Source organism: Drosophila bipectinata, chromosome 3R, assembly GCF_030179905.1.
Source record: "Drosophila bipectinata strain 14024-0381.07 chromosome 3R, DbipHiC1v2, whole genome shotgun sequence".
Taxonomy (NCBI): domain Eukaryota; kingdom Metazoa; phylum Arthropoda; class Insecta; order Diptera; family Drosophilidae; genus Drosophila; species Drosophila bipectinata.
In genome coordinates, this window is record NC_091739.1 from 15,388,842 (window position 1) to 15,401,508 (window position 12,667).

At 44.5% G+C, this 12,667-nt stretch overlaps 3 protein-coding genes across 6 annotated transcripts; 2 read left to right on the plus strand and 1 right to left on the minus strand.

Moving 5' to 3' along the window:
- The first annotated feature begins 93 nt into the window (after positions 1-93).
- On the plus strand, positions 94-2,863 carry wda (will decrease acetylation). Its single transcript, XM_017247731.3, has 5 exons — positions 94-408; positions 470-1,767; positions 1,839-2,139; positions 2,194-2,540; positions 2,593-2,863. The coding sequence occupies exons 1-5, from the start codon at positions 229-231 to the stop codon at positions 2,729-2,731; spliced, it is 2,265 nt and encodes a 754-aa protein (XP_017103220.2). The 5' UTR covers positions 94-228; the 3' UTR covers positions 2,732-2,863.
- On the minus strand, positions 2,796-6,870 carry EloA (elongin A). Of its 3 annotated transcripts, none has more exons than XR_011443148.1 (9): positions 6,447-6,870; positions 5,623-6,243; positions 5,200-5,568; positions 4,926-5,143; positions 4,769-4,863; positions 4,382-4,581; positions 4,018-4,309; positions 3,730-3,917; positions 2,796-2,993 (listed from the first exon to the last, which is right to left on the minus strand). XR_011443148.1 is itself a non-coding variant. In XM_017247732.3 (8 exons), the coding sequence occupies exons 1-8, from the start codon at positions 6,528-6,530 to the stop codon at positions 3,838-3,840; spliced, it is 1,959 nt and encodes a 652-aa protein (XP_017103221.2). In that variant the 5' UTR covers positions 6,531-6,870; the 3' UTR covers positions 2,796-3,837. The 3 variants fall into 3 exon arrangements, 1 of the variants encoding a protein (XP_017103221.2); XR_011443147.1 differs by having other exon boundaries at positions 3,647-3,917; XM_017247732.3 differs by having other exon boundaries at positions 2,796-3,917.
- A 45-nt stretch (positions 6,871-6,915) lies between these two features.
- Rad60 (DNA repair protein Rad60) lies at positions 6,916-8,757 on the plus strand. 2 transcript variants are annotated; one of them, XM_070281247.1, is made up of 7 exons: positions 6,916-7,106; positions 7,166-7,692; positions 7,751-7,861; positions 7,920-8,020; positions 8,083-8,261; positions 8,318-8,547; positions 8,598-8,736. In XM_070281247.1, exons 1-6 carry the CDS (start codon positions 7,049-7,051, stop codon positions 8,545-8,547), a joined length of 1,206 nt encoding a protein of 401 aa, XP_070137348.1. In that variant the 5' UTR covers positions 6,916-7,048; the 3' UTR covers positions 8,598-8,736. The 2 variants fall into 2 exon arrangements, with proteins under 2 accessions (XP_070137348.1, XP_017103222.2); XM_017247733.3 differs by having other exon boundaries at positions 6,917-7,106; positions 8,318-8,543; positions 8,598-8,757.
- Positions 8,758-12,667: the final 3,910 nt, after the last annotated feature.

The following is a 12,667-nucleotide window of genomic DNA, read 5'->3' on the forward strand; positions in this document are numbered from 1 at the left end:
TAAGAAATTCGGCTATTCTAAAGTTAGCTTTAAAAAACAGATGGTGCCATCACTGAACACAACAAATGACAATCAGCTGTTCGGGTCGAGCACTATTTGGTCGTGATTCCCTGCCGGACTGGTCACACTGCGCGAAATTTTCAACAGCCGGCGCTGCCCAGCACTGAAATTGGACGCATAGCTGGACGGGATCAGGATACGGAGACGGAGAAGGATTCGGATGCAACCATGAGCTTGCCCAGCGCCAGCAGCAGCAGTAGCCATGCACACGCCCTAGCAGCGTCGCCCGTTTACAGCAATAACACCAGCAGTAAGTCGAGTGCAGGCAACAAGACCTCGAAGACATCGTCAAAAAACGATTTGTTACGCTGCGCCGTAGGCCTGCTGTTAAAACAGAAAAATTACGTGGTAAGTGATTAAATATATAAATTATCCGGCTTGTTTCTATATCGAAATTATGTTTACACAGAGCCACGAACGTTTTCGCCGCTCCGACTTTCTTCTGCTACAAAACAAACAACAGTTTGCCGTCGACAAAATGTTGGATTCGGATTTGCATGGAGGCAATAGCTTCACGTATTCCAACGTTCAGGTCATTACCAACAACCAGCACACGGTGGACCAGCAGTTCGGACGCTTTTCCGCGTTTGTTGAGTCCCAAACAGAGTCACTCCGTTCGGAGATGAAGCGTTTCTATGGACCTATGTTGTGTCACTTTTATCTGGACCTACTGAAGGCTCGTGAACCACGGGGAGCTGTGGATCTGCTTCGCAAGTATGCTCATCTAGTGGCACCTGTGGATTTATACGACGCAACCCCACCCACCAAAATCAATGGCTGCTCGACAGCGGCCACTGAGAATACCCTACACATACGATTTGCGCGGGAAGCTCAGGACACCGGCGACACAGAGTTGGACTACTTTATGCGCCTGGTACAGATCCTGAGTGGCTGCACTAGGCTGGAAACGGCCGAGGCCGATGACACGGTGGCTCATTTCCGGTCATCCAAGTACGAGCTGCATACCTCGGCTCAGGTGGTAGATAGGATTTGTTCGTATCTCCAGCGGCGGGGCCATGTCTTGATCATGAACCTGCTATACACCTGGCTGCATGTTCATATCGTTGAGAACGAGCAGCGTACCTTTACCGAGGATCACTTGCTGGGCCTAACGGACGAACTGGATGGCGAAGAAGCCGAAGAGGAAGTCGTGCATGTGGCTCCCCCGCTAATAGTGCACTCCCGGGTGCAGGATCACAAATCCAGTAAGTCCAGTAGTGAAAAGTCCAACCGAAAGCGACCCGCTGAGGAGTCGGTCGTAAAACTGGAATCTGAAATCAAGCAAGAGGTGAACCCGGATGAACCTCCTACGACTAGCAAATCCCAGCTTAATGTAGAAGCCTGCCTGGAAAACCTCAAATCTGCAACCACACACATACTCAAAGCTCAAGTGGAGCTTCCACGATTTCTCAGAATATGTGAACGTACCCGGGGCCTGTCCGCGGCGCATTTGGACGCCGGCGAATGCCACATGGTGGCTGGTTTTAATAACTCCGCTGTACAGGTGTGGCAACTGAATCAGCAAAGCTGTCGGGGAAAGAGTCTCTACAGACGCTACCCCGAAAGGCAGTGCCCCTGGGAATTGAATAACTGCACAGATACGGAAACGGAAGAGGAGGACGACGAGGAACAGGACACAAAGTGCTCTGAGGAGGAGCGAAAGGAACGAAACAGAGCGAGACATTGCAAGTATAACGACAACTCCTAGTAAGTTTAATTTTAAGTTAACTTTCCTTTGTTAAAATATTAATCCTTTCGATCTATTCCTAATCCTTAAGCAACGAATATGGAGGCCTGCAACTCCGTGGACACACGAGAGGTGTCACCGATGTGCGCTTCTCGGCCCACTACCCCCTTATGTACAGTGTATCCAAAGACGCTACCATGCGGTGCTGGCGGGCGCATAACCTTCAGTGCGCCGCCATCTACAGAAGTCACAACTACCCGATCTGGTGCCTGGATGAGAGTCCCACAGGTCAGTATGTGGTAACTGGATCCAAGGATTTAAGTGCCCGCCTATGGTCGCTGGAGAGAGAACATGCGCTCATAATCTACGCAGGACACACGCAGGACGTGGAGGTGAGTCACAACTAGCTCCAATTTGTGATGATGACTGACACGATCTACTTTTAGTGCGTTTCCTTTCATCCTAATGGCAACTATATAGCCACCGGATCGGCAGATCATTCAGTGAGGCTGTGGTGTGCCACCAGCGGAAAACTTATGCGCGTTTTTGCGGATTGCCGGCAATCAGTCACTAAGCTGGCCTTCAGCCCGGATGGCAAAATGCTGGCCGCCGCTGGCGAGGAGACAAAGGTGCGCATCTTCGACCTGGCCGCGGGAGCGCAGCTGGCTGAGCTCAAAGACCACACAGCCAGCGTTAGTTCCCTCACGTGGAGTGCGCACAACCAGCACCTGGCCACGGCCTGCAGTGATGGCAGTCTGCGGTTGTGGGACATTAAGAAGCTCTCTCCAATGGGGTAAGTACGTCACATCCATTTTAGATTTTGTAATATTCACTCCTACATTAAGGGAAAGCAACAGCGCTGGGAGCTCCTCCTCGTCATCATCAACTACAACGAATCGTGTGCTAACTCTCAATAGTTCCTGCCAGCGTCTGGTGAATGTGTTCTACGGGCGCAGCAAGACGCTCTACTGCATCGGCACCTGAATCGTTTTGGAATTAAACTGAAAACCCGAAACTGCTACCGAAGAAGCAGACTGCATGAAGATGGTTTATGTTTGAAAATAATTTATTTGTAATAAGTCTGTAAAATATTACTGTTACAATCGTGTGAAACAACTTGTCTTTGCTTATCTTTTCTCTTCCGCTATATATATAAATAATTGATTCCATCATTTCTATAACAATCCGTGATGTTTCCAACAACAAGATCTGCTTTCCAAGACACGAGCTTCTTTGTTTCCGATAGCTTAATAGTGGAATAAAATTATTTGATTTCAGTATATAGTCTACTAGCGCATCGTCAAAAATAATTTGTAAATTTCTAAATTAAAATCTGATAAAAAAGAGATATAAAAACATGATCCTAAATGTTCAATAAACTAAAATTCACAAATAATCAATCAAAAAATTACAACAAAACATGAAGTACATACATAAAGTAAAACTAAAATAATTCAACAAGAGCCGTTTTTGTTGCCTAAAGAAATTTAATGTCCCTTGTAAACCTAAAATATGCGAAAATTTTAATCTAAAAAGGTTTCAATAATCTCTATTAAAAAATGTGGCGATGCGTTTAAAGACTGCAAAGATGCAACTGCACTCGAATAATTTTACAATTTCAATATTTCGATTTTTGGGCTTATATTCGTCACAGAGTTATATACAATTTAAACAAATTTTGGACAGTCACACAGCCCTCTGGGACAATGACAAACATGATACTTAGACTAAATTAATATAATAAGATAGATGGAGCCTGATCCGCATACATGCTACTTGAATCTACTCGAATACGGTATACAAACAGGATGCAACTTTAAACCTGAATTATTGAAAGTGTTCCTAAACGATATTGTCTGAGCTATGATGAGTTTTCCGATCAAACAATAACGTACTTACTTTCCACTTAAAACTAACTATACTATAGGTTTCATAATGATTCTGTATAGGAGACACAATAAATAATAAATAAATTGTAGTACGCAATGGGAGTGGGTGCTCCTGTTGTTGGCGATGAATAAATTGAGTATAAGATTGTAGCTATAACGAGTAAATGAGCATCTCAACATTGTCACCATAGAGGGGCATTCCTATCGTTTGTGTCTTCCTCGCATAAACTGCAGGGTCTTGGCCATCAAAGGTGCCTTTTTGGATCGCATTGGGGCGGCAGCTGTTAAAGAAAGGTAGGGGTTAGGAATGAGTTAGTTAAAAAAGAGTTTTCCTAATTTGGTCTAGTTTTTCGGATGAACTGCATCCTCCCTTTAACTCACCGACTTGCGCTGTGTCTCGGGCAGCGGCCAGGACCCTCAGCCGAGCATCTCCCACCTTGGCGGCATTGGGAGTGACACTGGAGAGCGAGGCCACTCGGGCGGCCGGAGTGGCAATCAGCTTGCCCCTTGTGCCGTACTGCTCCTGCTTTCGCTGGACACTGCGCGGCGGTTTGACCATTGAGTCTACAAAAGCCAGCTGGGTCTTTCGCACCGGAGCCTCGCTAATCTTCTGAGAGGCCTTGATGCTTTCGGCCAGGCTGCTGAGCTTGCGCTCCTTCTCTTCCTGGCAGCGCTACAAGAGGATTATATAGACCTTTGCTTAGTTTGGGGGGTTTATGTGTCAGTGGGATATGGATATCCCTACCAGGAACATTTCGCGCCACGTTTCCATCTCCTCGCGCTGCTGGCTGCGACAGTGTCGCTGGACGTGCTGTTTCCACAGGACATCGCTGTCGTCCATCAAATACGGATTGTACTCCTCGAAATTGAGCAGTTGCTGGGGCGTGGCGCGTTCCAGAACCGGTCGGAGCAAATCAAAGGGCACACCACCCGTGAACTCCAGTCCTGGGATAAATAGGCATAACGTTACTTCTACAATAACCATTCTCATAATTTGGAGAGTATGGAATACATTTTTTAATGGATATACTTATGGAACTTACGTTTTAACAAATCAAAAAAAACTTTTGTTGGTAATATTTTAACTTATATTTGTATAATTCTGATATTGCAGTCCCCGAATAGATCTTACCATCAATGTTCTTTTGAAGAACACGTATGCACAGATTGAAAAGACTGGGCACCTGCAGAATTTGTCCGGTTCTGACACCTGAATAGATCTTGGTACTAAAGGATAAATCATTATTTATAGTTATATACTAGTGGAGTGATTAGTGATGAAATAATACCGCATCGTTTTGGAAGAGATTCCCTGAGCCAGCGCTTCGGATTCATTGAAGTACCGCGAGGGCTGTGGCCTCTGAGATCCACCCTGGTTGAATACCACATCCATTACTGTTTGATTCAGGGGCATGGGCTTGTAGTTGTTGGAAATGGTGGGCAATTCCAGGGCAATGCTAGGATCCAAGGGCTCTAGTTTGGCTGTGGGAGCCAGAAGCTCAGGTTTCTAAATGGAATTCAAATTTAATTTTAGTTGCTTTTAAAGAATACTGCTGTTAATACTTTGGTGGAAGTTGGCTTTGAGATGGTAGGGGTGGTTCCCAAGGTTGCTGATGCTTGAGGGGTGCTTGAGGTAGAAGATGAGGCTGGCGCTGGCGTCGTTTTCGGGGCCAACTTAGTCTTGCTACTGCTGTGACTGCTTTTCTTGCTGCTTATGGGCACGTTTAGCATGCCGAGTACGTCGTCAAAGTTGGCCCCCATGCTGGAATCGAAGCCATCGGCAGAGTCTTCCTCGGATTTGGCTTTGATTTTTGGTATCTTGGCCTTTTGCGTATCGTCCTCGGTGCGCGTCGGACTGTGGGAACGCTTGCCTGACTTTGAAGATGATGACTTATGTTTGCTATGCTTGGATGACTCTTTGGATGACTTGTCCTAAACGAAAACAAAGTGATGGGATTACTACTACCTTATGATGGGACTACTTACCTTATCATGCTTGGACTTGCTATGCTCGCCTTTGTGGCCCTCAGATTTGCTGCTCTTGTGACCACTGTTGCTACTGCTGGATTTGCTTGAATCCTTGGATTTGTGCTCGCCGTTTGATTTCTTTTCGCTGTGTGTCTTTGGCTCTTTTGTCTCCTTGGGCTCTTTCGACTCCTTTGCTTCCTTGCTCTTGTCCTTGTCCTTCTTTTCATGCCGGCTACTCTTGTGCTTGTGCTTGTTCTCGTCTCCAGACTTGCTTTTGGAGTGACTCTTGCTCTTCTCGCGCTTGGAACTCTTGGAGCTATCCTCCTTGGACTTCCGATGTGTGCTGCCATTGGCATCTTCGCCAATAGACGAGTTGCTGCCCTTGTTCTCCTGCTCTGGATCCTCGTCGCTGTGACGACGTCCGTTAGACTTGGCTAATTCCTCTTCGGTGGCTGGTTCTGGAGTTGGTTCCTCCACAGCCACCACCATGGCTTTCCATTTGGTGACTAGAGTTTTGGCCGCAACACCAACCTCACCGTTGATTTTCCGCAGGGAGTTCACGGTTTTCCCAATGCCGGTCTCCTGCAAGTGCTCGAATTTGATCGGCAGATTGAACAGTTTGGTAACGCAGTGCAACAGCTGTGTGAATGGTAAAACGAAAACAGGTAGACCGAGATTAGGAGATGTGATTAACTGCAGGCAGGTGCAACGGCATGGGATACACACTGGTGACCTTGGGGAATTTCGCAGAATGGCTTAAGTTTCATTTGAATTGGGGGACTTGGCAGACAGGACGCAGGGGTAACGAAGGGGTGGACGTGGTGAGGGTGAATTACACTCACCCGTTTTTCGTCCTCGCCATGCTTTTCGATGCTGCGCTGGTAATGGCGCACAACATCCACAAGACTGTTGGTGGAGGAGGACATTGCTGGTGCGTGCGGGTACGTAGATGCCAAACCTTTCTTGCAAATTAGATGGCCAGTTGACCCGAAAGTGAGGAAAAAAATGGCACGCAAGCAGCCTCGTTGACTTTTCCAGTTTATTACTCGCACGTCCCCGGGTAAACACACACACACGCACTTTCACACAAAACAGGGCTTCATCCCATGCACACACACACACAAGTTCAAGAGGTTGCCTCCAGTCGCGAGGCTTATTTCCTTTTTTTTGCTTTCAACGCTTGTTTATCATCTAATTTCAATTTTTTCTTGCCAGCAATGGCAGCTAAATGAATTGCTTTTGACTGCGTGGCGTTTGCCAACACTGGAAGGTCAACAGCTGACAGCTGAAATAGTGTGCCCAGGTAGCAAACATTTCCGAAGCATTTTGAAACAGATGTTCTCAGGCTTTGCGTCCTTTTACATGGCGCTTAAATTTTTTAGCTGACATAAGCTAGATTAATTATTTAAATTTACATTTAGCTCCATTTTTAAAAACTCTTGAAATGTCCGACGATGATTGCGATATTTTCAGTGCAGCGCGCAGACGGGCACCACCAAAAGGTAAGTCTTAATAGGAACCAAGGAGCGCTGTTTTTGTTAATAAATCTCTTCCATTTAAGCTTTGCCAAAGGAATCCTCCAATTTATTTAATGATTCCATCGCTTCGGAGATCGACTATGATTTCTTGGGCGACTCCACCATTAAAACAAAAGGAAAAAAGGCTGGGCGACAGAAAAAGACAAAGCCGCTACCGGAACCGGAACCGCTCACTCTTCCACCAGAGCCGGTCCAGAATGAGACTCCTCCACGCAGCCTGTCGCCAGTGTCACAGTTATTGTTGGAAATGGAGAGCACACAGGAAAATGAAAAAGCGGCAGGAAATCCCCCCAGGAAAACCCGGGGGAAGAAGAAAGTTGGGATTGAGCAAAGTCCGGAAATACCAGATATCGTTGGGCCAATAGCTAGACGCACACGCTCCTCATTGGGCAAGACAAATCCTCAGCCTGCCATAGTGGAGCCCATTACCAATTCAACTGCTTCAGATAAGCCCAAAAAAAGAGCCCCTAGGGCCAGTAAAAGAGCCCCACAGTCGACGACTGCATGTGAAGAGCCGATACCTGCCTCTGCATTACATATTATTGGGCCGGTAATTTATTTTTATTTATGTACTTAATATACACTAAAATTATATCTTTTACTATCAGATCGTGGTTCATAACAGCCGACGTGAGCAATTGGCTGAAATGGCAGCGCGTTCCCAAGTGGTGGGCAGCGTAGATCTAGTGTCAGCGGTGGTGCCTAGGGTGGAGGGATTTGTAAGTATACTTTCCTACTTTCCCAACATAACTGAATGAATATTGTTATTCCTTTCAGGTTAATCTAGATTCGGATGATGAAGGACCAGCCGCTGTGCCCAAAGACGATTCGAATCCATTTGAAGATGACAATCCCACAAAGGAAGTAGCTGTTTCTTGGTATGCAACATAAGATCTTAAAAATTGAAAGTTAGTAACTGGAAAATCTTAACTTTTTGTAGGATGGGCGAGATACAGATCTATAAATTGCGGCGGCATCAGAAGTTCCAGCACATGTTTGAGGAGGTGGCCAAGCGCAATAATGTAGCTGTCGAGGAAGTGTTGATAGACAAGTATTACCAAATCATTGAACCCAATGATACACCTCATAGTATTGGTCTTGAAAGCTTCCATACACTCAGTGAGTTTCAGCAAGCTAAATTTGTATATTTGATGTAAAATTTAATATATTCTCAGCTGGGCATGCCAACAAAACGAACAACAACTGCATAGAGACTGGCTCGATAAATAAGAATAATCACCAAGAGCTAATTAAGAAACCAAGAAAATTCCAAGTTAAAGTGCAGTCGAATAAGTGGAAGCATCCTATCGTGATGGTCATGAAAAAAACAGATTCATTCAAAATATTGTACATCAAGTGCGCCGAGGAGCTCAACCTTTCGGCGCGACTCATATCGCTGTTGTAGGTACTGAACGTCCGGATTTGAAATCGAGTTTATAAATATTCCCTTTGCAGTTTTGATGGCGAACTCTTGGATCCTGACGATACACCCATAAATCAGGATATGGAGGGCAATGAAATTATTGATCTGCACATCAAATCCTAGATTAATATTTATTTAATTATTTTCAGTTTAATTATTTTTGAATTTATTCGGTATATTGTTTAAACTTTTTGTGTTGAATTTCTGTGTTCAAATTAAAGATTTCGTATGTAGAATATTTAATAGTCGGTGTGCGGAATTTGAATCTGAAGAACATTTCCCCAAGTAGAGCAGCGGGCAACTTCCAAAAAACCCTCAAGCATTCATTATACACCCCTAATATTTTGTTTATCTAGCATATAGAGCGCACTCATACTCTAAAGCTGAGCGCTAGAAACAGATCCCAAATGGTTGTTTATATTGACATGACAGGATGCTGCTGCTGCTGCTGCTGTGGAGTTTTCCATCGTTGGGGGGTGGTTTGGGGTGGAAATGGTAGCAGTCTCCTTCCACCGGCAATCTCTCGAGCTCTCTTGGCACTCTCTTATCCTTGTGCAGTTTCTTACTGGAATTTCACTGCAAAAATTCTGACACAGGCTGAGATGAAATGCTCCCCAACTTTCTCTCTGTGGAAAAGCTTCCTTTTTGGGAGCTTTCTCTCTGCGATTCTGGTCAGCTGCCGAGTTGGTTGCCACTCGTGTCCTTTTTCAATCAGAAAGAGTTTATCCTTCGTGCTTGATGGACGCATTTTGTTCGCGCTTATGCTGTAGACCGAGAAAAATAATTTTGAATCGCATGAAAACCCATTGTTTTGGACGTCGTTTGTTTTCCAATTTGTTTTTCCCCCCCACAACCGCCGCTGTTTTGTGTCTCCCAGTGCCGAAAGTGAACGAATAAAGTGAAAACTGATTGAAAACTAATTTCCATCTGTGAGATATAGATTCTACGTTTGGCGCCCAAACAACGGCCACCGTCGAAGGATATTCCTCGCTCGATAGACCTGCTCTAGGTATGGATCTGTAAATTTCGTGTTGTTTGTTTTGCATTGATGTAGACACATCCTGTATCCTGTATGCTCCGAGCCGTTTGTTAGCTCCACACACCTCATCCAACCACCCAACCAACAGCCCATCCGTTGACATTGACGCTGCCGACACCGACTCTAGCTCTGACTCTGGATGACAAATGTGTTTGTCATGTTTACCTTGTGGCTTAAACAAGTTAATTGCCCTGCGCCAGACACAAAAACCGAAAGCAAACACCAACTCCGGGCCTCCTGATTGTACTCCTCTTCCTGCTACACATGTCCCTGAATTATTTAGTCTGATTGTGGGCATTAAATATTAAAGTCCTGCCCGGGCGCATATAGCCTGCTTATGGGCTGGAAGATCACAGCCCCAACTAGTCCGAGTTGTGCTAAAAATAAAACGTGACACCTGCAAAAAAAATGTTCATGTTTAGTGCGTACCTGACCACCAGCACCACCCCTGCCCCGACCCACTCCGTTTCGTTCTGTTGATTACCAGCCACCCACCACCCTCCAGTGGCCTTGGTTGGCTGAATGGCTGGCCTGGTCAGGGATTACTTCCAAATGGGTCTCCAAAGGGCTCTCGGTTCGGCTCTGATTGCTTTAGTTGGCAATCGAATGTGCAGATTGGCCCAACAGCCTCCTCCCCCCAACAACCCTTCTCTTACTTACTTGCAACCCATCCAAATGACCTTCAATTTGCCTTGCATATGGACAAAATTAATAATTCTGGATTCCCCACTAAGAGCTTTTGCACAAAAGCTGCACAAATGCTGCAGCTGCATCGCCACAAAGGTGCCATGGGTTGAGGCATGATGGGTGGATGCATAATATCACATGGTCATATCATACAAAAAAAATCCGCATGGCCATTTTTATTTATAGCGACCGTGCGACAGACCGGAAGTAACGTAAAACGTAACAAACGGCACTTTGGGGCGCAATTTGCACACGTGTCGCATACGCAATACACACAAACCCACAAGGCTGTCCTTTATTTTTGGCTACAGGATGTGCCCGAGTGTCTTTTCCCTAGCCGCTCCTCTTTTTTCGGACTGCTTTGTATGCAACCAAAGCAAGCGCAACAAGCAAAAAGTCAAAATAAACTAAAAAAAACCAACAAAAAAATCAGAAAACAAACTGACGCCATTTTGCCATTAATCCCGACCACTTTATGGCCAGGCTAACAAGCAAACTTGCCCGTCTTCCCTGCCAGGGTATCCTGTGGAGTGGCTTGGCACTTTTGGGGCCAACGAACCAAAAGATTTCAGCCGAAGCTGAAATAATTAATTAATTAAAAAGACAGGAGGAATGAAAGACAAGGAATGAAATGTAAAAGTTTAAAGAATTGAGTTATTGCATTTTTAATTGCATAATTATACTTTATAAGTCTATTAGTGGCAATTAATAATTGAGATATTAATATTTAATACCTGTTATCATTGTGAATTATTGATTTTTTATGAAAAAGGCAATAAATATAGCAACAATTATAAGTATCTTGCAGATAGCTTAAAGCATACTATATACATATATGGGTTGATTTTATACATTTATAAACGATATAATATTTATATAGTTTTTTTAGAATAATAGCTTAACAATAAACCAATATATACTTCAGGGTATTTAAAAATCGTGTCTAAATACCAGACTACATGTGTATTTCTTTGTTTGGACTATTCATTTCGGCTTTTGGCCCTTTGTTTTGGCCGCTTTTGTGCTCTACTTTGTTGCGCCATGTTTATTTTTGAGTTGGCCCAGCCCAGCCCTGCTACAGGAACCGAGTATTTTTGCTAATGGCGGGAGCGTTTGAAGGCTGGAAGTGGAAGTGGTTCAAATGGCTGAAAGGTTTATGGCCCGTCCAGTTCCCAGTTGCCGCCTTCTTCCTTCGTCTTGCCATATTTCTTTATTACGCTGGCAGTGTTATAGTGTGAGTGTGTGTGTTTTACCAACAGCAAACACAACAAATACAATTGGCCTGGTCGACCCGCCTCGGCTTTTGTTTCAAGTGCTGCACCACCATCAAAATGGAGTGGCCATCACTCGACTCTGCCTCCGCTACAGGACCGATTCGCATCCGTATCCGCGTTTGTCTTGCTCGATTTAACTGGGTCTGGCGCAGAGGTCCTTAATCCTCCTTTTTTCCCAGTGGAAAGATCCTCTTCCAAAGGACACTGTTAAACAAAGAGTTGAAGTTTTAAAAATAATATTTTTTTTATATAATTACTTTAATAGAAATGTACTAGATTTAGGCAGCTAGTTATCTATATATATTTTTTAATTTTATAAAAACTTGAAGATATTCTTTTCAGTGCCCACGTGCATTGAACTGCTCTCGGGCGCACCTCTTCGATACTTTCTTGTTCCTGTGGGGATTGAATACTAGACTCAGTCCCTGACCAGGGCACATCCCCGGCACGACTGGCTGCTTTGTGTTTTGCGGGTGCCTCTTGCAATTACTGTCGACTAAGCACATACTAGTTGGAGCCGTAAGGACGACCCATCCACCCACCCATAAGCCACCTCATTCGCATTTGATGTGCATTTGCATTCCGTGGCCCTAAGGCTATCGAATGCTTTTTAGCCCACGACATTGTCATTGTTGTACCGCTACCCTTTTTCTTTTATTACTCCACGTTTTTTTCTATATTCCTGGGCCACAAAGCCGGAGCTGGAGTTCAATGGGACGAGGAGTCCTGGTCCGAGTGCTTTTATTAAAGTTTCGTTTTGTTTGCCGGCAACAATGTCTCCGGCAGCCCAGAAGTGCCGACATCAGTTGCAGAAAACAGGCGGGCTTTCTTTTCCCATTCCTGCACTTGATGTTTTTTTTTATATATATATTTTTCTAGTTTCTGCAAAAAGTTGAAGTCGAACAATAACTTCCTGGAAACCTAAAAAGCTGGCAACATTTCAAAACCTATTTCTTATTAATTTTTCTCTGACAAATGGAGTGTGAAACTAGAGACTCTGGTTGGGATTACTTTCCGTGTTTGAGAATAAATTGAAACACAAATTGCTTTTTGTTTGTTTGATATAAAAATCGATATAAAAATGGGTTTTAATAAATCAATA